Consider the following 26,429-nt stretch of genomic DNA (forward strand, 5'->3'; position numbering starts at 1 on the left):
TGTGGAGACCCTGTCTCCCTCTTTAAACTGGAAGGAGCCAACCCTCTTTAATGTGTCTACTTTCTCACTGATAGTTTGTCACGTAAAGGAGGGAAAAAAAACTTAGCTATATTTGTTGTTGGTAAAAGTAAAATTAAACCTTTTAGAAACTTAAATCACATTTGATAAATTGATAGCTTCCCAGTATTTAATATGCTTGCTTAACAATAAGATTGGCGGTGGTGTGATGCATTTAATAATTTGAAATAGAAAAGTCTGTGAGCACTGAGCTCACTCAGAGACTAATGCTTTTGAATGACAAATGCAGAAATATAAACAGCTTGTGTACACAAAAGATTTTATAGGCAGGAGACCAACAGATTTTAATATAATAGTTGGAAATGATCACGGGTATTAGTTCCTATTTCATACAGCTGCTGAAGAGATGCTACCTGTCTATACTATCACAGCATATCCACAGTTATCTGAAAAGGGTGTAAAATACTAGCTCTTTAACGGTACATACAAGACATCTCTTCTGCAACTACCCAGTGCAAACCGTACATTGTAAAAGGCTAAGTGTGGAGATGTGGAGACTCTGCTGTTCTCTGATGAGCCTCAGGTTGAGCCTGTAAAGACAGTGCCACTCTTTGTAGTTCTGTTTTTTTATACTGCTATTTTTTCATTTAAAGTGTGTGTTTACTTACAAAATAAAACCTTAGTTCTTATTTTGTATTTTAAATAAAAATACTGTAAACAAAAGTTCTTTGGTAAGTCCCAATAAAGTTTCAAATTCTGAGATTCCATGGTCTAGGGCAGTCAACATAGAATTCAGGCACAGCTCACGGCATTCTAACTCAGAATGTTTTGCTTTTTAAAGCAATCAGTAAATACTCTATGAAGCATTTTTCAAATGTAAGTGATAAAAACAGGTTTTGTATGCCATTTAACTTTATTTGAAACTGTTGAAACTTTTCTAAACTTTCATTGTTTTCAGTCTTTATAAGGTGCAGAGCTAATGAGTTGCTGGTGGTAGCCTCTGAACCTGACAACCTCAGTTTAGTCCCTGAGAGACCTGAGGGTCAAAGGAGAAGACTTAGCTCTTCAAGGCCAGACAGGTGCCTGGCATGAGTATACAGACATGTGTGTGCACACGCACACACACACACACTTAATAAGCAAGTGTAAAATAATAGAATAGAACTCAATAGATGTAAAATTAGAGAACAGAAGAAAAGTAGAAAAGCAAACATAATTTATCAAAGTGCTTTCATGACTAATATCATGTGTATTTGGTTTCTTCAGTAAAGCATTATATTGGAAAAGAGTCACGGATAATCTGTAACATTTGTGATGTCTTCTATATGGAGTTACTAGTTCATATTTGGCTTAAACAGACAGTTTTACTTTAAAATTTTGCAATAACTCATCTGTGCTGCATCCAGGACCCCTTGGAGTATATTTGGAGGCTAATTCTGCCCAGTGGGAATGCTAGTACCAACTAGTCACCTTCTACAGTGGTTCAAATATCGAGGGGTCTGATTCTCTTCTCTCTCTGTCAACAGATAATCTCAGTGACGCTTTAAAGAAGCTGACGATACCAGCTGCTGACAGGACAGAGGGCAGCTTGGAAGGATGCTTGGATTGTCTGCTTCAAGCCTTGGCTCAGAATAGTAAGTTTCGTTGTTTATTCAGATTTCCAGACCAAGAACGGATCAAGTCCGCATTGTTTCGGAATCGGTATATAGCCAAGCACATAGCTTGTATTCCCATGGTTTGTATTCTTTTGAATCTCTTTCTTGAATGCTGAAATTGTTTGCAGTGTTCTGTCCGCCTACCCACCCTCCACCCGAAAGCACTCAAAGCCCAACTGATAGGCAAAGGAAAGAAAAGTTGATTGGTCATGGTGACATTTATACCAGCCCCACAGAGGGGCCATTATGGCTTTTTCCCTACGACACCTACATTAGTGCTTTTATAACAGCAAAACACAAGAGACTAAATTGTTTATGTGTGAGGAGGAGACAGGAGAAACTAAAGGGGACTTGAAATGCTTAACATTGCTCTTCTTAGCACTTCTCTTTTAGCTTTTAAAAGAATCTTATTTTAAGATTATATATTTATATATAGATTAAATTGGAAAGAACCATCAGCAGTCATAACAAGCATTTCTCAAAACCTAGGGCCAAGCTTGAAGTTCAGAGTCTGATAAATAACTCTAAAGAGTAATCATGTAATTCTTCATTGACTGTCACAATACATTATTGCACTTGATATAACAGATTTCTACTCACTGATTTCTATATTATCATAGTAAGTGGATTTGACGTGAATGATTAAAATGATCTTTGGTTGTCTCCATAACCTGCTTCATTGTATTTGTATATGATTATTCTGTTCTCCTCATGGACTATGTAGCCTTTGAAGAGTTCAGGAAAGCACATATTGTTACTGTTTCAATTTCAAGCACTTGGCAGTGATCTTTCTTTTTTACTTTAGTTTTTATTAAGCTGCCTAGAAGATGTAAATTAATCAATTACAGCCGTGCTCCTACCTCATGAAAAAGAGCACATTTTGAAGCTATACTGTATTCACTTGTCACTGTGACAAGAGCAACTCAGAGGGAGGAAGTGCTTGCTTTGGTTCCCTGTGTCAGTCCATCCTGGCAGGTTGTGGTAGAGCAGTGTTGTTCAGTGACTAACAACTAGGACGGAGACAAAGGAAGGCACTGGGACCTTTAAAGGAAAACCCTTCCTAATTAACCTCTGTATTACTCTGGGTTCTCTAGAGTCACTCAACATATAGGCAGTCTCTATTTGGTAAGGGAATTTGTTGATGACTTATAGTCTGTAGTCCAACTCCCTAACAATGGTCAGCAGAGACTGTGAATGAAGTCCAAGGATCTAGCAGTTACTCAGTCCCACAAGGCAAGCAGGTGAAGAGAGAGCGAATCTTCCGTCTTCCATTATTGTCCTTATGTAGGTCTCCAGCAGGTGTGACCCAGAGTAAAGGTGTGTTCCACCATGCCTAGACCTTGGATTTGCTTTGTCCCAGATGACCTTGAACTCAGATCTCTTTGCCTTAGTCTCCTGGGATTAAAGGCCTGTACTACCTTGCCTGGGTCTAAGCTTTTCATGGCCACTATGCCTCAAGATCTCCATGCTAACATGCAGGTCAGAAACTTATGTCTTCAAGCCTCAGATCTCGATCACAGGTGAGCCTTCCAATTCTGGATTGTAGTTCACTCCAAATATAGTCAAGTTGACAGCCAGGAATAGCCACTACAACCTCCTTTAGCCAGTACTGACTCCAGAAGTTTCCACCATTTCCCCATAGCATTGAACCTAAGGGCCAGGCAGCATCCACACATGAGGCTGGAGGGCATTTCAGATTCATACTCAAAATTATCCTTTAAAGTTGAGTTTCAGTTAACCTTTCCTTTTGATATTGTAACTGTTTACAGAGGTTACTCAATGAGAATATTTGTACAATGCTCAAGATGGTAAAGAAAACAGAAAGGAAATGTCTGCTTCTGTGCTGCCACCACAGTAGGAGCATGGCTCTTCATGCTTAGTGCAAGTAAGCAAAGCTTCAAATGCTCTCCCTGTTTGTTTTCCAGTAGCCTGCTGGCTGATGACTTGGGAAGTTCACGGCTGTAAAAGATCCCCATAGCCATAGGAAGTTCTCTTCAATAGCGCTGGTCTAGAACCAGAAAGAACACGGTGACCTGATTTTACAAGTGCTTCTGTAGGCAGCTTTCCACAATGACACACTTCTCTAAAGAAACTGAGGATCAGTCCTTTTTGTTGTTGAAGAGTTGTGCTGCTATCACCTTCCCTTGTTTCTCATTGTCAGTTCATTTTTTCGCTTTCTCTCTATGTTCATTTGGGGGAGGAAAAAGGAATTTTTAAAGGAAACCATTAGCTTTAGAAACTAAACGATATAAAGATGGTTTCCTTGGTAACAGGTGGAAAGCGTGAGTCTTCCTCTGGAAAGCATTTGAGGCTAGGGTTGAGGAAGGGAAGTGGCTAAGGGAAGGAAAGGTTAAAGCCCTTGCTCTCCAGAAGCCGTCTAGGAAAGGCTAAGGCAAGTGAGTGGGTTTTCTGGAGGTGGCCCACCTTTTTGCATGGGTGTGATGGGTGAGCTCTGAGATGCAGGGTGGTCCTCAGACTTCATCCCAGGATTGCTTCTTGCTGCTGATATGCCTTTTCTGTCACAATTACATAGCCTAATGGTTCTTGGGCATAATTCCTGATAATGGTTTTATGGAATTACTAAATTGATATAATATCAAACCCCTAATAGAATTAAAACTACAAATGGAGGGAGCCCTATAATCATGTGTCACAGGCTAATTATTCTAGGATAAGAAAGCAGGCTTAGAACAAATACTATCAAGGAAAACATTCTTTCTAGGTTAAGAACAAGGTCATTATCTGGTAACAAAAGCTTATAAACTGGGAATGGACGATGTAGGTACAAAGACAGAAAAATAAATGATGGACTAGTTTATTCATAGGAAACTTCAAAACTAGTAAGACACAGGGCAGATGATTTGTCTCTTGATGAAACTGTGCTAACTTGTGCTATAAAAATTATTGCTTTAAGCTTATAATGAACTTACAGACCTAGAAGATAATGAATGCTTAGGCAGATACTAGTCTTAATAGAAAGACATGTAAACGTTGCTGTTGTAATTCCTTACACATTATGACACGAACTATTGCCTTAATTCCCTATGAACTTATTGAATGTAAGAATGTTTAGAAAATCATGTAATCAATTATCCTGTTGTAATGGTTCTGACAGTCATATGAGGTAATTTTTAGAGAAGGTATAAATATTGAGAACCGAAAGAAAGGTTTGTTGGAGCTGCTTTTTTCTGCCTCCCCCAGAGTAAGTGAGTGGTTTGTGTTGCTTTGGGTTTTGGTTTTTATATGATTATTGTTATTGCTATTATTATTATTATTGTCATTATTATTTGGCATGCCTCTTTCTCTTTTCCTTTCTTCTATTTTCTTTTCTCTCTGGTTCACGAAGAGTTAAACAACTCTAAGCCTCTTGCCTGGCCAGAGAAGGAGCCCTTGAGCCAGAGAGAAAAGAACCAAGTAACTAAAGCTTTTTTTCTTAATTCCCTGCAGCTGTGAGCAGGAGTTAATTACCACAGCCAGTGGCCTTAAATAGCAAGAGTTAAAGGAAGAGAAAAATAGGTAGTAAGCAACTTTGCCTCGACAATCACCAAGACCACCTATTGCTGCCTGCCTCAGTCTACCCTGTATGCTGGGCTGGCCACCCACACATGATTTCAGGGCTGATCCCTTTGTGTTGGTTAATAATATGGAGGCTCTCCACTGAGGAGACTATTTCCTGCTTTCAGCATTCCTTAATGCCTCTAGTTCTGTCTAGGTTCAGGATCCTGTGAGCTTTTCCTTTTCCTTGTTAGCATGCCTGTCAGTGTTGTCTTGTTTGAGTCTTGTCTGGGCAGCCATGTTGTTGAGACATGGGTGTAGCATCGGTGACATTTCTAGGAGACACAGTCTCATAGCAGACTCCTGCTTCTCTTAGAGTCTTCCTGCCCCGCCTCCCACTGTGTTCCCGGAGCCTTGGGTTGCAGTTGTGTCAGTCAGGGGCTGGGCATCACACCTTCATTTGTTTTTCACATCCTTACTGGTTGTGGTTTTCTATGATGGTGCCCATCTATTGCAAAGAGAAGCTTCTTTTTTGAGACATTAAAACTACACTTGTGATTATAAAAAGATGAAGTGATATAAGAATATGTTCTATGGGGGTGAGGTGGGGGGGGTAAGGGGGTACCTCAGTGGGCCCATGCCAAGGCATCCCTTCCCCTTGAGGTACCAGCCACTTGATGGTATAGTGTAGAATAGAGTTTATTCAGGGCGGGGAGGGGAGTTAAGAGGATAGTAGAGGCAGAGAGAGAGAGAGAGGGGGGGGGGAAGGGAGGGAGGTGGGAGGGGTGGGGTGGGGGAGGAAGAGGGAGAGGAGAGGCTGGCCATGACCTCATGGAGAGATGGGGGAAGGGAAGGAGAAAAGCCCAAGAGGGCAAGAGACAAGCAAGGGGTGGGGGGAGGAGGGGCAAGCAGCCCCTTTTATAGTGGGTCAGGCCTACCCAGCTGTTGCCAGGCTACTGTGGGGTGGAGCTTAGACAGAATGCTAACAACACTTACACTTGGGAATAAGAATACATGTTTAAAAGGTATTTAGGAATTATGCTGGTTTAGAAAAGAGTGGTGGTTGTAGGTTCTTCCAGATTTATGACTTCCCCAGCCCCAAGAAGTTGGTTAGGTTTCTGGTGCAAGGTGTGATTTCCCAAGTGTTGAGAAGGCCTGAAGTCCAGTTAGAGAGCAGTTGGTGGACGCCAGAGTGTCACTGCTATGCCTTTAGGGTCATCATGCTATGTCGGCCAGCATCATAGCTGGGTAGGACTGTTGGTGACTCCCTCCCCTTGGAAGCCTGCCTGCAGCTTCTGGTACCTGAAAGCTAGTTCTCAGGGTAGTGGCTTCCAGGGTAGCTAAGGCTCAGACCCTCTGGGCTCTGTGTCCAAAGCACATGGCATCTTCAGCGGTAAGAACTTACCTTCATCCCCCAGGAGGCAGCAAGGACAATGCCTTATAAAGGTTTGGGAATCTCTTGGGCTCCTCTGACAAACAGCTCATAAGGGGCGTCCCATGTCTGGCCTGGGGGTTTTGTTATATAGTCTATGGCTTAGGGGTAGGGCATAAGTACTGCCAAACCAGGTGGAAAAATTCCATTTAAATTATTCATATTTATATGTACTATATGTAATTTTAGGTAAATAATATGAATCCGTATGACCTTTTCAGATACCTTACTGTCATTTTACCCTCTTTCCTTTCATTTTTTTTGGGGGGGGGGGATTTGGTTTTTTCAAGACAGAGTTTCTCTGTATAGCCCTGGCTGTCCTGGAACTCACTCTGTAGACCAGGCTGGCCTCGAACTCGGAAATCCGCTTGCCTCTGCCTCCCAGAGTGCTGGGATTACAGGCGTGCGCCACCACTGCATGACTTTCCTTTCATTCTTTCTGTGCTGAGACGGGGTCACACTAACAGTCATAGCTGTCCTGGAACTTGAATATCTGCCTACCTCTGCCTTCTAAGTGCTATACACCCCCACACCAGGCTCCCTTTTACTAATTCTTGGAGAGTTTTATACATGCAAACAATATATTTTTGTCATTTTCATTCCTGTTCCTCCCCCTAACTTCTGCAGGATATAGCCTCCCCCGGCTTCATATCTTCAGTTAATTTAATGATCAAGTCAATTTTGTAGTATCCATATACATATTGGTCGGGGGCTGTGTGACCCACCTACCAGAAAATATACCCATAAAGAAAACTTCCCTAGTGACCATGAATTACCAAGAGCTTCTCAGCTAGGGGGACCCGGAGTCTGTGAGCCAGCCTCTGCCATCCTGGAATGTTGGCTGGCAAGATCTTGAGCAGGTCTTGTACAGGTAACCACAGTGCCATGAGTTCGTGTGTCCTTCCCAACCTATGACACTTAACCATCTCTGCCCCCTCCCTCCTCCTGTGTTCCCTGAGCCCTGGTGGAGGGGAAGTGGTACACATGTCCCATTGGTCTCTGACGACCCCACAGCCACCTGATCTCTGTGCTTTGGCCAGTTGTGAGTTTCTGCATTAAATACTGTTTGCTGCACAGAGAAACTGCTTTGGTGAGGACTGAGAGCTTGATACTGTTTTAGTTTAGCAAAATAATAGTAGGTTCACCGCTGGGGCCTAGGAGGCCCACGGTATTGGGTTCTAGGTCAGTTAACAGTTCCAGGCATAGGTTTTCTTCTATGTATCAGGACGTAAATCCAAGCAGAAAGTATCTGTTTACCCCGATAACCTTTGGGCAAAGTTCATCTTGCCAGGTCAGACTTTATTGTAGCTCACAGGGTTAGTAGGTGTTAGATAGAGAACCACATACTCTATTAACTGCCTCTACATTGACGTTACCTTGTCCATTTCATGCTACTGACATCAGAATTTTTTTCTTAACCTTGATATATGGTTTTAATGTGGATTTCTTGTTTGCTCCCGCCCTTCATTTGTTTAGTACCCACACCAATTTTTAAAGGCAAGAATTAGAAGACTTAAATGCTCACTAGAATACATTTTGCTTAAGCAAGTATTCTGTATAAATCTCTGATCTAAATTAATAACATTCACTCATACAAATGCTTTGATCTCACTTTTTAAACATTTTTAGTAAATATACGAAGGCCACCAGCCGAGGCATCAGGCTGTTGGTTCTGGTTTCCTTTGGTTCTGCTTATAGCCACATAACTTTCAGCAAGCATTTGCTGAGTTCTAGAATTTAATAACTGGCGGCATCCAAACGTTTTGGAGTCTCAGTCACCTTGCAAGAGAAATTACTAGTTTAAAAATGCAGAGATGAGAAAAAATTAGTATTATATTCATAGTTGTAAAAGTCCTGTTAATTTTATTTCATTTTAAAGCATGATACTGGTACGTCTCTCCTGGGTTGTGGGAAGGGAGGGGAGTGTTGTCATCTATGAAACAATCTCTACCTGATCATAACTTGAACCCTTATCCTGGGCAGTTAGATTGTCTTCATTTTTTGGTGTGTGTGTGTGTGTGTATTTGTTTTTAAATATCTCAGTCAATTGCCTAATGATAAATAGCTCATAATTAAAAAATACACAAAGTTGTTTGTTTAATATCTAGTAAACACTGTGTGGTTCTGTGTTGCTAATCTCACTGACTTGGTAAATTCTCCGGTTATTCGGTAGTTCTCCCGTAGCTCACTCTACCGTTTTTTTGACTTCCACCCAGGTTGTAATTCTAAGCACATACTTTTGTGCACAAGTTTTTCATGTAACTTTGTGTCTTTGCCTTTAGTAGTAACAAGGCTAGCTTATATATAAGGGACTGGAACAGCAGATGTATATCAAAAGCCCCACTAAATTTACTCTTAATGAATGTAGGCTTGTTGCTATATGGAGAAATGAAAAAAAAAAGGCATTGCCTAGAATAGATTTCACTTTTTTTTTAATCCCATTATCAAATACAGAAATAGAAGCTATTTTCTCTGCAGGCTAAAATCAGTTGTTTACTTTTATTTATATTATATTTCTTAGTAGTTGTTTCCATGGTTCATTATATGTTTATGACTAATACTAATGATATACTACAGGTTTTTACTAGAGAAACAAAGCATTCAAAAATATGTGAGGGGCTGGAGAGACGGTTCAGTGGTTAAGAGCAGTGGCTGCTCTTCCAGAGGTCCTGATTTAAATTCTCAGCAACTACATGGCAGCTCACAACTTTGTAAACTCCACTTCCAGGGAATCTGACAGCCCCAAACTCCAACTCCATTTAAAAGATGTGAACGAGGGCTAAAGAGATGACTGCAAGCCAAAGCACTCCTTGCTCCTGCACAGGACCCAGATTCGGTTCCCAGCATCACAGGGGCCTCATAACCACCCTGAACTCCAGATTCCTCTGACCTCTGTGGGCACCAGGCATGCACATGTGCACATACATAAATGCAGGACATAACAAAAGAAAAACTAAAGCAGTCAAGTAAAAAGACATTGGTAGTTCTGATGAAGTGAGTCTTTAAGACTTCCACCAAATGATAGTCTTAACTCCAGACAGTTCAATTAGGAAATAAGATAAACCAATTAATCATATCTAAACTAGGAGGTAGGTTTCACATTATTAGAGAAAAGGGAAACTAAGGGTCTAAGTGTAGCTTACTCAGTTAAAGACACTCTCTAGGGAGATTTTTGCCTCGACTGCCTAAGCTACTCAACAAGAGAACAGGAAACCATGTACCCAAGGGTGAGCGCACACCGTTTCATTGTTCTCTAGAAAGGAAACTCCAAACTGGGTAGGGCAGCTTTGAGACTTTTGTCTTAGTCTAGATTGGATTACTGACTGTTTGAAAGCACACAGGAAACCAAGCCTACTGGTGGTTCCAGCTTGCTGTGGGTCCAGTTAAAGGCTGGAGAGGGAGGAGCTGCAGGCTGAAGACTCACTTGAACCCAGGAGCTCAAGAAAGCCCAGGAAGCATGCAAGGTCCTGTGACACCCTTCCCTGACAAAGAAGGTGCACACATCTCAGGTGCTGAGCAAGAGGACCATTATCGGGAGTGAAGGAGTTCCTGGAAGCTCCTGGGTACCTGGTGAAAAGGGGAAGCAAGAAGGAGACGTTAAGTGTCTATAGAAGTAAGAAGAGCACAAAATGTAAGACACGCTATATTAATTAATTAATTTTGTGTCACCATGACCCTAATACTAGCCAGAGACGAGGAAAAGTTGATTTTTTTTTTTCTTTTTTTTCTTTTTTTTTTTTATTTGATATAATTTATTTACATTTCAAATGATTTCCCCTTTTCTAGCCCCCCCCCCCACTCCCCGAAAGTCCCGTAAGCCCCCTTCTCTTCCCCTGTCCTCCCTCCCACCCCTTCCCAGTTCCCCGTTCTGGTTTTGCCAAATACTGTTTCACTGAGTCTTTCCAGAACCAGGGACCACTCCTGCTTTCTTCTTGTATCTCATTTGATGTGTGGATTATGTTTTGGGTATTCCAGTTTTCTAGGTTAATAACCACTTATTAGTGAGTGCATACCATGATTCACCTTTTGAGTCTGGGTTACCTCACTTAGTATGATGTTCTCTAGCTCCATCCATTTGCCTAAGAATTTCATGAATTCATTGTTTCTAATGGCTGAATAGTACTCCATTGTGTAGATATACCACATTTTTTGTATCCACTCTTCTGTTGAGGGATACCTGGGTTCTTTCCAGCATCTGGCAATTATAAATAGGGCTGCTATGAACATAGTAGAGCATGTATCCTTATTACATGGTGGGGAATCCTCTGGGTATATGCCCAGGAGTGGTATAGCAGGATCTTCTGGAAGTGAGGTGCCCAGTTTTCGGAGGAACCGCCAGACTGCTTTCCAGAGTGGTTGTACCAATTTGCAACCCCACCAGCAGTGGAGGAGTGTTCCTCTTTCTCCGCACCCTCTCCAACACCTGCTGTCTCCTGAATTTTTAATCTTAGCCATTCTGACTGGTGTAAGATGAAATCTTAGGGTTGTTTTGATTTGCATTTCCCTAATGACTAATGAAGTGGAGCATTTTTTAAGATGCTTCTCCGCCATCCGAAGTTCTTCAGGTGAGAATTCTTTGTTTAACTCTGTACCCCATTTTTTAATAGGGTTGTTTGGTTTTCTGGAGTCTAACTTCTTGAGTTCTTTATATATATTGGATATTAGCCCTCTATCTGATGTAGGATTGGTGAAGATCTTTTCCCAATTTGTTGGTTGCCGATCTGTCCTCTTGATGGTGTCCTTTGCCTTACAGAAACTCTGTAACCTTATGAGGTCCCATTTGTCAATTCTTGCTCTTAGAGCATACGCTATTGGTGTTCTGTTCAGAAACTTTCTCCCTGTACCGATGTCCTCAAGGGTCTTCCCCAGTTTCTTTTCTATTAGCTTCAGAGTGTCTGGCTTTATGTGGAGGTCCTTGATCCATTTGGATTTGAGCTTAGTACAAGGAGACAAGGATGGATCAATTCGCATTCTTCTGCATGCTGACCTCCAGTTGAACCAGCACCATTTGTTGAAGAGGCTATCTTTTTTCCATTGGATGTTTTCAGCCTCTTTGTCGAGGATCAAGTGGCCATAGGTGTGTGGGTTCATTTCTGGATCTTCAATCCTGTTCCATTGATCCTCCTGCCTGTCACTGTACCAATACCATGCAGTTTTTAACACTATTGCTCTGTAGTATTGCTTGAGGTCAGGGATACTGATTCCCCCAGATTTTCTTTTGTTGCTGAGAATAGTTTTAGCTATCCTGGGTTTTTTGTTGTTCCAGATGAATTTGATAATTGCTCTTTCTAACTCTGTGAAGAATTGAGTTGGGATTTTGATGGGTATTGCATTGAATCTGTATAGTGCTTTAGGCAAAATGGCCATTTTAACTATATTGATTCTACCGATCCATGAGCATGGGAGGTTTTCCCATTTTTTGAGGTCTTCTTCCATTTCCTTCTTCAGAGTCTTGAAGTTCTTGCCATACAGATCTTTCGCATGTTTGGTAAGAGTCACCCCAAGATACTTTATACTGTTTGTGGCTATTGTGAAGGGGGTCATTTCCCTAATTTCTTTCTCAGCCTGCTTATCCTTTGAGTATAGGAAGGCCACTGATTTGCTTGAGTTGATTTTGTAACCTGCCACTTTGCTGAAGTTGTTTATCAGCTGTAGGAGCTCTCTAGTGGAGTTCTTTGGGTCACTTAGGTAGACGATCATGTCGTCTGCAAATAATGATAGTTTGACTTCCTCCTTTCCAATTTGTATCCCTTTGACCTCCTTATGTTGTCGAATTGCCCGAGCTAGTACCTCAAGTACAATATTGAAAAGATAAGGAGAAAGGGGGCAGCCTTGTCTGGTCCCTGATTTCAGTGGGATTGCTTCAAGTTTCTCTCCGTTTAGTTTGATGCTGGCTACCGGTTTGCTGTATATTGCTTTTACTATGTTTAGGTATGGGCCTTGAATTCCTGTTCTCTCCAAGACTTTAAGCATGAAAGGATGCTGAATTTTGTCAAATGCTTTTTCAGCATCCAATGAAATGACCATGTGGTTTTGTTCTTTGAGTTTGTTTATGTAGTGGATTGTATTGATGGATTTCCGTATATTGAACCAACCCTGCATTCCCGGGATAAAGCCTACTTGATCATGGTGGATGATCGTTTTGATGTGTTCTTGGATTCGGTTGGCAAGAATTTTGTTGAGTATTTTTGCATCGATGTTCATAAGGGAAATTGGTCTGAAGTTCTCTTTCTTTGTTGGATCTTTGTGTGGCTTTGGTATCAGCGTAATTGTGGCTTCGTAGAAGGAATTGGGTAGTGTTCCTTCTGTTTCTATTTTGTGGAATAGTTTGAAGAGTATTGGTGTTAACTCTTCTTTGAAGGTCTGGTAGAATTCTGCACTGAAACCATCTGGTCCTGTGCTTTTTTTGGTTGGAAGACTTTCTATGACTCCTTCTATTTCTTTAGGCTTTATGGGACTGTTTAGATGGTCTAGTTGGTCCTGATTTAATTTTGGTATTTGGTATCTGTCAAGGAAATTGTCCATTTCCTCCAGATTCTCCAGTTGTGTTGAGTACAGGCTCTTGTAGTAGGATCTGATGATTTTTTGGATTTCCTCAGTTTCCGTTGTTATGTCTCCCTTTTCATTTCTAAGTTTGTTAATTTGGATACTTTCTCTGTGCCCTTTGGTCAGTCTGGCTAAGGGTTTATCTATCTTGTTGATTTTCTCAAAGAACCAGCTCCTAGTTTTGTTGATTTTTTGTATGGTTCTCTTTGTTTCTACTTGATTGATTTCGGCCCTGAGTTTGATGATTTCCTGCCTTCTACTCCTCCTGGGTGAAATAGCTTCTTTTTGTTCTAGGGCTTTCAGGTGTGTCATTAAGTTGGTAATGTATGCTCTCTCCATTTTCTTTTTGGAGGCACTCAGGGCTATGAGTTTTCCTCTTAGCACTGCTTTCATTGTGTCCCATAGATTTGGGTATGTTGTTTCTTCATTTTCATTGTGTTCTAAAAAGTCTTTAATTTCTTTCTTTATTTCTTCCTTGACCAAGGTGTCATTGAGTAGAGTATTGTTCAATCTCCATGTGTTTGTGGGTTTTCTGTTGTTTCTGTTGCTATTGAAGACCACTTTTATTCCATAGTGATCAGATAGGAGGCATGGGATTAGTTCTATCTTTTTATATTTGTTGAGGTCTGTCTTGTGACCAATTATATGGTCGATTTTGGAGAAGGTACCATGAGGTGCTGAAAAAAAGGTATATTCTTTTGTTTTAGGATAGAATGTTCTATATATATCAGTTAAATCTAATTGGTCCAAAGCTTCAATTAGTTTCATTGTGTCCTTGTTTAGTTTCTGTTTTCCTGATCGGTCCATTGAGGAAAGTGCAGTGTTGAAGTCACCCACAATTATTGTGTTAGGTGCAATGTGTGCTTTGAGTTTTAATAAAGTTTCTTTTATGAAAGAGGGTGCCCTTGCATTTGGAGCATAGATGTTCAGGATTGAGAGTTCTTCTTGTTGTATTTTTCCTTTGACCAGCAAGAAGTGTCCCTCAGAGTCTCTTTTGATGACTTTGGGTTGAAAGTCAATTTTATCTGATATTAAAATGGCTACTCCAGCTTGTTTCCTGAGACCATTTGCTTGTAAAATTGTCTTCCAGCCTTTTACTCTAAGGTAGTGTTTGTCTTTGACCCTGAGGTGTGTTTCCTGTAAGCAGCAAAATGTAGGGTCCTGTTTATGTATCCAGTCAGTTAGTCTGTGTCTTTTTATTGGGGCATTGAGTCCATTGATGTTAAGAGATATTAAGGAATAGTGATTGTTACTTCCTATCATTTTTGACGTTATTTTTTAAATTTGATTGCTTAACTTATTTGGGTTTGATGAAAGGTTACTATCTTGCTTTTTTCAGGGTGGAGTTTCCCTCCTTGTATTGGTGTTGTCCTCCTATTATCCTTTTTAGGGCTGGGTTTGTGGATAGATATTGGGTGAACTTGGTTTTGTCGTGAAATATCTTAGTTTCTCCATCTATGGTGATTGAGAGTTTTGCTGGATATAGTAGTTTTGGTTGGCATTTGTGTTCTCTTAGAGTCTGCATGAGATCTGCCCAGGACCTTCTAGCCTTCATAGTCTCAGGTGAAAAGTCTGCTGTGATTCTGATAGGTCTTCCTTTATATGTTACTTGGCCTTTTTCTCTTACTGCCTTTAGTATTCTTTCTTTGTTTAGAACATTTGGTGTTTTGATTATTATGTGACGGGAAGTATTTCTGTTCTGGTCCAGTCTGTTTGGAGTTCTGTAGGCTTCTTGTATATTCATGGGCATCTCTCTCTTTAGGTTAGGGAAGTTTTCTTCCATAATTTTATTGAAGATATTTGATGGCCCTTTAAGTTGTAAATCTTCACTCTCATCTATGCCTATAATCCTTAGGTTTGGTCTTCTCATTGTGTCCTGGATTTCCTGGATATTTTGGGTTACAAGCTTTTTGCACTTTGCATTTTCTTTAACTGTTGAGTCCATGGTTTCTATGGAATCTTCAGCATCTGAGATTCTTTCTTCTATCTCTTGTATTCTGTTGTTGATATTTGCATCTCTGTCCCCTGATTTCTTCCCAAGGCTTTCTATCTCCAAAGTTGTCTCCCTTTGAGTTTTCTTAGTTGTTTCTACTTCTGATTTTAGATCCTGGATGGTTTTGCTTAGCTCCTTCCCTTGCATGTTTGTGTTTTCCTGTAATTCTTTAAGAGATTTTTGTGTTTCCTCTTTCATGAGCTCAGCCTGTTGACCAAAGTTCTCCTGTATTTCTTTAAGAGATTTTTGTGTTTCGTCTTTCATGACCTCAGCCTGTTGAGCAAAGTTCTCCTGTATTTCTTTAAGTGTTTTTTGCATTTCCTCCTTGTTGGCTTTTGTATTCTCCTGGATTTCTTTCAATGATTTTTGTGTTTCCCTTGCAAGGGCTTCTAACTTTTGATCCATTTTCTCCTCAATGTCCTTCATGTGTTCCTGTACCAGCATCATGACCAGTGATTTTAAATCCAAATCTTGTTTTACTGGTGTGATGGGGTATCCAGGACTTGCTGGTAGAGGAGAATTTGGTTCAGATGTTGCCATATTGCCTTGATTTCTGTTAGTGACGTTTCTGCGTTTGCCTTTTGCCATCTAGCTCTCACTGGTGTTACTTGGTCTTGTCAGTGCTGGACTCACCAGTGCAAGCTGCCCCTTCCCTGTTGGCCTCTGGTGCACAGCTTACACTCTGCACTGCCTATAGACAGGGTGCTGTTGTCCAGGCTGTTCAGATCCCGAAGCAGGCACCTGAAGGCTCCCGCTGGGGCCCGCAGGATTTATTGGAGCACACCGACTTCTCCCAGCTGGCCGCCCGGAAGCCCCCACTAGCCTCTTGAGGGACCTGGAGATGTGGCGGCCACCCAGGCTGATCTGAAGCGGAGAGAGTTGAGCTGGGGGCTTCTGCCTGAGGCCTTGCCCCAGATTGTGTCTGTGGACCAGGTGGAACCCGTGTGCACCCCCAGGGAGCTCCGAAGGTGAATGTTGCTGTGACCTCCCCTGTGCTCCGCTCACTCCGCTGGGCAGCCGATTTCCCCAACCGGGCTGGCGCACACTAGGTTAGCCTTGTCGCCTGGGCCCTGAGTCCAGGCAAACGCCTGGGAGGCCAAGGTCCGAGCAAAGTTCCCCTAGGGCTATGTCTGTTATTTGGGTCCGCCAGGTGACCCGGATGGCGGGCGTGCGCGTCCGCGCTCCGCGAAAGCACCGGGAGAGTCAGTTGTGCTAATAACCACCTGGGCGGGTTGACACACAGATGGCCCACCAAGCCGCCCAGTTCTTGGGGTCAGTCCTGTGCCTTTTGGGGCCTAGACCCCCGTTTTGTTAGCCTCAGGCTACGCTTGTTAGCAGTCTCTGCCCTCCTGAGCACTCTGGCTCCTGTAGGCAAAATGGCGGCGCGTGCACCGGCCGGGGCAAAAAAAAAAGACTCCTGGCTGGGTTGGCGCCCCGATGGCCACTCGAACAGCCCAGGGCCTGGGTGCAGGCCAACGCCCGTCTGGCTCAGACCCCTGCGGTGTTGGGCCTAGGATTATGTTTGTGTACCTCAGTCTGACCGATCTCTGGAGCCCGGGATCAAGATGGCGGTGAGTCTCTCCTGACTGGCGGGCAGCCGAGTTCTGAAGTGGCTTCCGTGCAGCGAAAGGCTCCGCAGAACTGCAGTTGCTTGCCGCCCGGCTGGTCAGCGAAGGTCAGTGGTCGTGGGCGCAGGGCCTAACTGGACCCTGTGTCGCCTTGGTTCCACTGCTGATGGCCCTTCAGCTGGAGCAGCCACTGCTGCCGCCGCCGCCCGAAAAGTTGATTTTTGAATCGGGTTTCAGAAGGTTGGGTCCGTCACGAGGAGGAGGAGGAAAGCGGTGATATAAAGGGGTTTACATCTTGAAAAGCCAAGCAGCCTGGAGAGACAGGGACAGGAAGGGAAGCAAGGCAGGCTGGGGACGGAGGGGAGCACCCTGGCCTAGCTATTTCTTTTCCTCCTCTTTTGTTCTGCCTCACTCCCACTTAGCCCATCGAGTAACTCAGAATGTGTCTTCTCACACTGATTCTTTTGTCTCTTGAAGCACACTCACAGACACCAGGGGATGTGTTCCTCTGAGCTTCCTTGATGATTGCAAAGTCAGTCAAGTTGTGAGTGAAGAGTAACTGACACTACATTGAGGGCTGCTTTTGGTTTGGTTAGACAAGAGCTTGTGAAAGAAAGTCTAGGTATTCATCCCAGGTCTTTACGCTCACTGTGTATATGTTAGGTGAAATTACTCAGCGAATCAAGGTTTCAGCTGAGGTGTATAAAGAAGAAAGCAGAAAACAAAACCAAAATATTCTAGTATTGAAAACATTCTTTTCCCCAGTAAAAAAAACGATCTATGAAGCAGTTACCAAAAACAACCAACCAACTCACTGTAACCTTCACTAATACCATTAAGTAAGCTTTTGGTAACAAAAAGGGAAAACTGAGTCAGAAGCAGTAAAACCTAAGTGTGTGAACACCAGGAAGATGTAAAGTTAGGATTGATCAGAAGAGAGGAAAAAACGTGACAAGCACTTTAGAAATTTACAGTAAATTAAGCGTGGCTGAAAATATGGGAACTAAAAGGTTGAAAACAAAGGATAAAAAAGAATGAATCAGAGAGGAGATGGTTAATGTCAAAGACCTGTACAGGTACATGTAATTAGAGTCCTAAAGACAAAACGGTCAAAACAATACATAAGATAAACTTCCTACAAATAAAGGAAGACTGGCCTCTATCAGAAGGACTCAGCAGGTTCATGTCATCATGACCCACAGTAAAATTAGGATTTTCAGATTTTATTTTAATATTGCTCATTCTAGCACTGAGTTGCTGTTGGTATAGACTACACGTATGGCAGTCTAGGCTATGTGTTTGAAGTTAACTGACATCTTTTGTCATGTATGAGAGTCTTCCTTATTAGCAGTTGCTGTTGGCTAAGGTACACAAATATGAAAGTTCTTTAAAGAACTCCTGACTTTTAGCGTGCTTGCCTCTCACATTAGCACTACAAGGAGCTGCTCCCTTTCCTCCTGTCACACCCCAGCGTGTGCCTCTCCTGCTTGTCCTTCAGGAGCTGTGTCAGATCAGCTTGTCTGAAAGGTTGACCCTGCTAGGATCTTCTTACTCGTGCTCCAGTGGCCCTTATATTACTTAGTAATGGCACCCAACTCAAAAGTGGTAATGTTTGCCATCTGAGTACCCTAAAGAGAGCCCACCATGTACCCCCTTTAGGTGAAAAGGGAGGGGTTCTCACTAAATGGAAATTAAAAACTGTGTGCCGTTGTTACAAAGGTCTGTGGTAAAAAAACAAATCTTTTCCACCCATAAACTGGAGAAGGAAAGACTTATGCTAGTTGCACTGCTGTGCCTTAAACTAAGCTAGAGATGAGTAGGTGATAAAAAATAGAAAGAACATTAAATTTGTGGGTGGAAACGTGAACAGAAACTGAGTTCTAGTGGGTCACAGTGTATTGTGCCAGATAGTGCTAAGCCTCACTTTATCTTGCCAGGTAGGCCGTGTTTTATCTCGAGAGAGAGAGAGAGAGAGAGAGAGAGAGAGAGAGAATTGAACAGCAAGGTACTGTGAAAGAACAAGAGGGTGTTCACGTACCTTTTGAGTTAACTATTTTGTTTTATTGTTGTTTATTGCTAATCTCTTAATTATAAGCTAAACTTCACCTTAGGTAAGTGTGTTTTGAGGAAAGTAGCATATATTATATATTAATTTTAATATAAATGTATATACTGAATCAGAATGGCTGTTGTGGTATTTCACATCTCGTGTTAGGATTACTTTTATATTAACAATGGCCACAATGTACAAAAGTCATAATGCTGGGTAATCATATATGAAGGAGAAGTTACAGGTGTATGTGTGTGTGTAGTGTAGTGTAGTGTAGTCTGGTTCTGTCTATAATTTCAAACATCTTACAGGTCTTAGGACTTATACTTTTCACATACGGAGAAGCTCCTGTAAGCACTATCTTATTGTGTCAGTTTGTTCTGCTCCAAGAAAAATTTAGGTTTGTTAATTTATAATAGGTAACCAATACAAAATGAATTTAATCTTTGTGTGTGTGTGTGTGTGTAGGGGAAGTGTTTTGTTTTATTTTGTTTTGGCATTTCTTTTATTGCTTGTTCTGCTTATTTATTTAGTTTTGGTTCTAGCAAGTGAGAAAGAACAAAGGTAGGCAGGGAGACGGGGAGGACGTAGAGAAGGCGTTAGGGGCGGGAGAATATATGGTCAAAATGTATTGTATGAAGAAAGCTTTGAAGAGTCAAGACTAAGCTCTAGTTGCTGGAAGAGTCGAGACCTGCTCAGACTTGAGAGCTGCGGGCACCAACATCTGAAGCTTGGAAGCCGCCACACGGACTGCCTTGTGCACGTTAAGTGGGTCGAAAGCCTAGAACTCTCTCCAACTTGACTAGGGCAGTAAGCCTGTGGCTTTGAAACCTTGGAGCCGTAGACCTCGAGCTTTCACGGGCTTGGGGTAATAAGATGCTGAACTGTGAAAACCTGGCCTTCAAGCCTCTGGCGCTGCTGAGGAGAGCGGGAAGCCTGCAAGGAAGCAGCTCTAACCCTTGCCTACTCAGGATTCCATCGTGATAGAATAGATGTCTCTCCATCGTGGTAGAATAGATGTCTCTCCACCACCGTAGGTGGTAGCATTGTTGTGGCAGCAGAATCAAGTAAACCTCAGCATCAAGGTACCAGCAGGAATGGAGACTACTGAACTATCCTATAGTCTTGATAATAGTACCTTGGCACTCAGGTGATAGAAGACAAGTAGCTCAGAGTAAGAGGGCGTTCAGCACCCTGAATATGCTGTTAATCCACTCATGAAGACTGACCCCTGTGGTTTTGTCTTTCCTTTCTTAAAATTTGAAACATAGTGTTACATTGTAGCCCAGGCTGGACTAGAACCCACTATGTAACTCAGGCTAGCCTCAAATGTAGGAGGAGCCTTTCTTGCTTCAACCTCCTGAGAACTGGAATTGCAGGGAGATTGCAGGTAGGAGGCACAGCAACTGGTTCTTTGTGGTTTAATAGCTTCTCAAAAGGTAATGCTGTTGTGTTCAAAACATGAAAATCTGGGTCAAACACAATGCTTTAGTTATTTTGTTAGTCTGAGACAGGCGCTTTAAACCAGACATTTGTTTTGGCTCATAGCGTCGGGGTCTAAAGTCAAGGTGCTTCAAATGGTGTTGTCTTCTGTGGACAAAGCCCTGAAGTGACAGAGTGTCACACAGCCACACTTAGGGGGCATGAGCACCTCGCGTGCCTTTACTGGTTATGTTGGGGCTGCCTAGTTTTATGTCCACACAAACCGGAGTCATTTTGGAAGACATAGCCTCAATTGAGCCCCACCAGATTGGCCTATGGGCAGGCTTGTGGTACATTTTCTTGATTGTTGATCAGCGTAACAGAGGCCCACTTGCTGTGGGCAGGGCTGTCCCTGGGCTGGTAGTGGGAAGCAAGTCTAGTGAGCAGCCTCTGCGCCTCTGCTTCAGGCCCTGCCTCTGGGTTCCTGCTGAGTTTCTACTCTGACTTCCTTTGATGTTTTACAAATGTGGAACTGTTTTTCTCCATACATTGCACTGCATCTGGCATTTTAATCAATAAAGGAAAAGAAAAAAACCCTTAATTAAGACAAATCTCTCTCAAAGTACCAGGAGATTTTCTATTCTCTGGAATTATATTTTCTTTGGAGTTTTCAGCCAGAACGCTACACAATGATCTTCTTGCATCTTTCCCATAAAACTAACATTGGCTTAAACTTCCAAATTAGTAATAAGCATGGAGATATCTGGTGCTGTATTTTAGTTTCTGATATTAATAGTAGTCTTAATGAGTCTGCATTAAATGCAATGCCTTGATTTTATGTAAAACTCCATTTTCATTTAAAAAAAAAACAGTCTGAATAGAGTGGATTTGAAAAAAAAAAAAACAACTACTTTAAATGCCAAGTCCTTCTTATCCAAATCAGTTACTGTTAAAAATAGTAAAGGTCTACTGTTTTTATTATTTTAAGCTAATAAAATTATTGTTGAATAGCACTAACAATCGGTGAACTTTTTCTTAAGTGAAGAAAGTAGAAAATTTATACTGAATGTAATAGTGAGGTTCAGATAATTTGCATGACCTTTATTAAAAAAACAAATGCTGACTTCAGTTAGTACAAAATAATTAAGATTGATAAGAATGTAATTGAGAAAATGTTTATCAATTAATTGGCCTAGGAAGCATAGATTATGGTCTGGAATAGTAATATGTACCTACCAAAGACTTCAAAACTACATTAAATGATTAATTTTACTAGAAAATTTGTCAACAGGCTGGCCACTCGGGAAGCAAAACTAGGCAAGTTTGAGCCCAGTGCGCTTATCCCGCACCATTTCCGGGTGGGTGCTGGGCTTCAGCACCAAGCCGCTGCTCCGGGGTGAGAAAGCTGAAACTGGGGCTCCCTGCCTTCCAGGCCGGGACACGGGAAATGGGGCGCTCGGGCTTAGCTCAGCTGTGGTGATTGTCCTCAGCTTGGTGGAGATTGTGGCTGGAAGCACAGAGAGGCCTTCTGTGGGAGAATTAAACGGCGGTTCCCCATGGCGGATCTTCTTGAAAGAGACAGTCCATGGTTCTAAACTGTTAATTGAATGTTCATCGTGGAAAATGGATGCATACCATACCTACCAACTTCCCAGGGTGGACCTGAGATTAAATTCCTTTTTCAGGGAGGAATGCCTAGAAAGGGAAGCGTATTTGGCAGGGAGCAGGGAGTCGCCCAAGTCTCAGGTGTTTACCCACTGAATCTCCAGGTCTCAGGCCCACTCTACCTTACCAGCTTCCTGCATGGTGTTACTGTCCCACAGCGAGGTTACTCAGAACGTAAGGGTGCTTGCTGCCAACGTTAATGTCTGGACTTTCATCTCCAGGACTACGTGGTGGGTGCAGAGATTCCACTCCAGCAGATTGTCCTCTGACTTCCACCTTCATGCTTCATTCATTACACAAATAATGTAAATAAAAATTTAAAATTCTCCAGCATTTATGCATCAAAGTTAAAAATATTTTCATAACTATAGTCATTCATGAGCCTTTAAAATATACCTCTATGAATTAAGCACTAGTTTATATTCAACGTTGTTGATTATAATTTTTTCATGCTTTTAAAAGTGTCACTTAACCTAGATTTTCATAATGAATTTGTACTATCTCGTGAGTTTAGGTATTTTAAGATTTAATACATATGAATAGAAATCATAGATTAATGTAAAAGTATTTGAGGTTCATAACATTTGCCCTTAAGAGGACTTTAATCTAGCTAGAAAAAGCTGGTATTTAAAATAAACTATTCCCCTTTGAGGGGAAAAATTTGATCGTTGCCTTAATTAACACAAGGCTCTGGATTTTTTCATTAACTAAAGCCAAAGGAAACGTTTCATCATAAACGTATGTTTCATGCTAAGTCGATAAAGGCAGAGCCACTCCATCTCCCTTGTTCCTTATTTACTACGATTTTAATTTTCTTGAGTTATAAATGTATGCAGATCTTATCCCCAACTGTAACATCGTTGGAATGGGAAAATAATAGAAACATTGAAGTTGCAGTAGAGAAAGAAATGAGCTTTGGAGTTGGGAATGTCGCACATAACGAGTCCCAGCAGCCAGGAATCAGGCAGGGAAACTGAGTTGGAAGTGAGACTACACTGTTATACCCAGTTCTTTTCCCAAAAGGAAAAGAAAAGGAAGTTAGCTCTTTCCCTAAAGTCGGCAGAGTGAAGGCAGGATAGCTACGAAGTAGGAAGGATCCAAACTGACAGCTGCAGGAACACATCTTCATAGGGTGATTGTATTTAAAATATACACGCATCAGATACATATTTTTAATTGAATATAAGACACACACCACACATACCACACACACACACCACACACATACACCACATACACCACACACCACACACCACACACACACACACACACACACCACACACCACACACACACCACACACACACACCACATACACCATACACACACACACACACACACACACACACACACACACACGGGCATAGAGTAAGATCTTGATGAAAACTGCTAAGGCCAAAGGCATTATCATTCTTACTCCCCTGCCCTCCTTTGTTCTGAGATAGGATTCATGTATGGAGGGTTGGCCTCGAACTTGTGGAGCAGCCAAGCGTGACCCTCCCCTTCTGATTCCACTGTCTCCTGCTGTGTGCTGGATCACAGGCCTCACTGTCCTGCTTGACTCCTGAAGTTACAGGATTGAATTACGCTTGCTGGGTATGCAGTGTGCCTACTCAGTGTCATCCCCAGACTTACGCGACTGATTCCTGACTCCATGGTTGCGGTCATTTTGCACTATCACAAATCAGCCGTAACTGAAGAAATGAAAATATCCCATATACCTCCTTTTGATAGTAGATTGATTGATTTTTTTTTCCCACATCACATATCCTGACTTAAGATTTTCCCTTCCTACACTTCTCCCAGCTCCTCCCCTTCCACCTGGATCCACCCAGTCCTCTCATGGAAAACAAACAGGCTTCTATGGCATAATATACAATATAATAAAACAAAAACTAACATCAGAATTGAACAAAACAAAAGGAAAAGAGCCCGAGAGAAAGCACAAGAAACCTACTTGTTTACAAACTCAGGAACCCCATAAAAACACTGATATAGAAGCCATGATATACATACAAATAAATAATAAGATTAAAAGGGGGCCTGACATGACATTATGAGACAAGAGACCTCCAGACATACCTTTGAATACCTCATATTTTTAGTAATCTAACGGTCAAGTGCAAATATCTAGGCTAATATATATGTTGGATCATTTAATATGGAAGTAGACTAGTATTTGAACTTACTCATTGCCACTTGAAAAGCACTGTGTGATTCTCTTGAGTTTTAAGGAAGCTAGCTTAGGTGGAGTGAAAGTCATATGTCCTTTTTCTTCTTCTGTTGTTATGGGCTGCCAGGGCAGCGGGAGTGAATAACGTGTGGAATGTCAGGGGCCTGCACATCGATTACCGATGTCTAGAACAAGGCAGTCTGCTTCCTGAATGTAGGCAGACCCATTAGAATATTAGGAAACAGTTCAAATTCAGATGAGCTCATTATGTGCTACGGTGCTGTGGTCAAATGCTGAGCACCTATCCTAAAGCTAGGTTTATAACATTTTCATACTGTGATTTTGTGCCTTTATGAAGCAAATTTTACATCAGTAGCACCCCTCCCCATTTTCAAGTTTCCTAGCACAATATTTTTTTTATTCGATATATTTTTATTTACATTTCAAATGATTTCCCCTTTTCTGGCTCCCCACTCCCCGCAAGTCCCATAAGCCCTCTTCCCTCCCCCTGTTCCTCCATCTACCCCTTCCCACTTCCCTGTTCTGGAATTTCCCTATACTGTTTCACTGAGTCTTTCCAGAACCAGGGGCCACTCCTCCATTCTTCTTGGACATCATTTAATATGTGGATTATGTCTTGGGTATTCAAAGTTTCTAGGCTAATATCCACTTATCAGTGAGTGCATACCATGATTAATCTTTTGAGACTGGGTTACCTCACTTAGTATGATGTTCTCCAGTTCCATCCATTTGTCTAAGAATTTCATGAATTCATTGTTTCTAATGGCTGAATAGTACTCCATTGTGTAAATATACCATATTTTTTGTATCCATTCCTCCATTGAGGGCACCTGGGTTCTTTCCAGCTTCTAGCTACTACAAATAGGGCTGCTATGAACATAGTGGAGCATGTGTCCTTATTGCATGCCGGGGAATCCTCTGGGTATATGCCCAGGAGTGGTATAGCAGGGTCCTCCAGAAGTGTCAAGCCCAGATTTCTGAGGAACCGCCAGACTGATTTCCAAAGCCTAGCACAATATTTGATGCAGCAAAATAAATACTCTTTCTGTAAGAGGCTAAAAGTTGATTATTTGATATGGAAACTGATAGGTAAATGAAAAATTTATAATTTTTCATCAGAAATGCTACAGTTGTTTTATACCTGATGGAGGAACACTTATTAACTGCTGTTAACATAAAATTAACTCAGATCAAAAGGGAATACTCATAAAAGAATCGAAGGCAATGGGAAATAATCTGACTTTTGTAGTTCAACTTAATAAAATTTTCAACTCTTTAGCCTTTGAATTTTTTCTTTTAATCATGTTACATAACGCTATGTAACATGTTGCTCTGTGTAACACAGAATGAATTTTTACTCTTCTTATATTCTAAATGACTTCTGAATGACTTCTTACAATGCACATACTAGTAGAACCAATGCTTTTAGTTCATGAACTTTTTAATTTTTTTTTTAACTAACTAACACACACATGTAAACCTGTGGCCAGCACCCAATGAATGACGCCAGAGACCGTCCTGTGGCTTTGGTACATCAGAACGCACAGGACAAGGAATGACGACATTAGAATGGAGAGAAAGATAAAGCAGTCTGAAATCAGGAGGAAGGATGCACTGCTGTACATAACAAAAAGAAGAAAGCATGCAGGAGACACAGGATTTTACTGACTCGGAGAATGGGGTCACGGATGTGACCATAGGGGCTACAGGCTGCCTCCTATCTAAAGTCCTGGGATTAGATTGAAGCATCACACAAAGAAACAGTTAAGGTATGGAAACAAACCCTTTAATGTCTTCCAAGACACTCACGGCTTGCTTTGGCCGCTGTCCTCTCAGTATTACCAAACGACTGTTTTAAAGCAACTTACTAACCCAGCCTCTTGTTAATAAATGTAGTCTTTATGAAAAGCATCATTTAAAGATGTTTAGTTACATTTATTGTGTGTGTTTACACAAGGGCCACAGCAAAGTGTGTGGAGGTGAAAGGAACCTCCTTCCATCATGTGGGTCCCAGCTGTTGAATTCAGGTGCCTTCCCCTGAACCATCTCGAGCTAGCTCCCTCATCACCAACAACCCAGATACTAAAAACCGTGTTTCTTGTTGCTTTTGAAGCAATGTCTCTCTCTATGCTCTCAGCATAGGCTAGCCTGGAATCCCTGGTCCGCCTGCTTCTAATTCTTGGTGCTGTCATACCTGGTTTTAAAAACATTTTTAATTATTAATCTTCTTTCTTGTAGTTCCTATTCATCTGTCTTGTTTCTAGCTCTCAGGTAAATGTATAAATAATATTTTTTTTTCTGGCCAAATTTCCGTGTTGGGGAATCACTACCATATCCCTTATTTTCTCTGATGTAACACTAGGGTATTGTTTTCCCAAGAAAGGTAACAGCAT

The 26,429-nt window shown here is 41.7% G+C and overlaps 1 protein-coding gene across 4 annotated transcripts in view; it reads left to right on the plus strand.

Annotated features, from left to right (window-relative positions):
* Nucleotides 1-26,429, plus strand: part of Rap1gds1 (Rap1 GTPase-GDP dissociation stimulator 1) — a 151,959-nt gene that overhangs the window by 20,758 nt on the left and 104,772 nt on the right. For all 4 annotated transcript variants that reach the window (XM_052179136.1, XM_052179137.1, XM_052179138.1 and 1 more), the window contains exon 2: nt 1,545-1,652. In XM_052179136.1, coding sequence (XP_052035096.1) covers nt 1,545-1,652 — 108 coding nt within the window. The remainder of the gene's footprint in view (nt 1-1,544; nt 1,653-26,429) is intronic.

The sequence above is a fragment of the Apodemus sylvaticus genome, chromosome 4, assembly GCF_947179515.1.
Source record: "Apodemus sylvaticus chromosome 4, mApoSyl1.1, whole genome shotgun sequence".
Lineage (NCBI taxonomy): Eukaryota > Metazoa > Chordata > Mammalia > Rodentia > Muridae > Apodemus > Apodemus sylvaticus.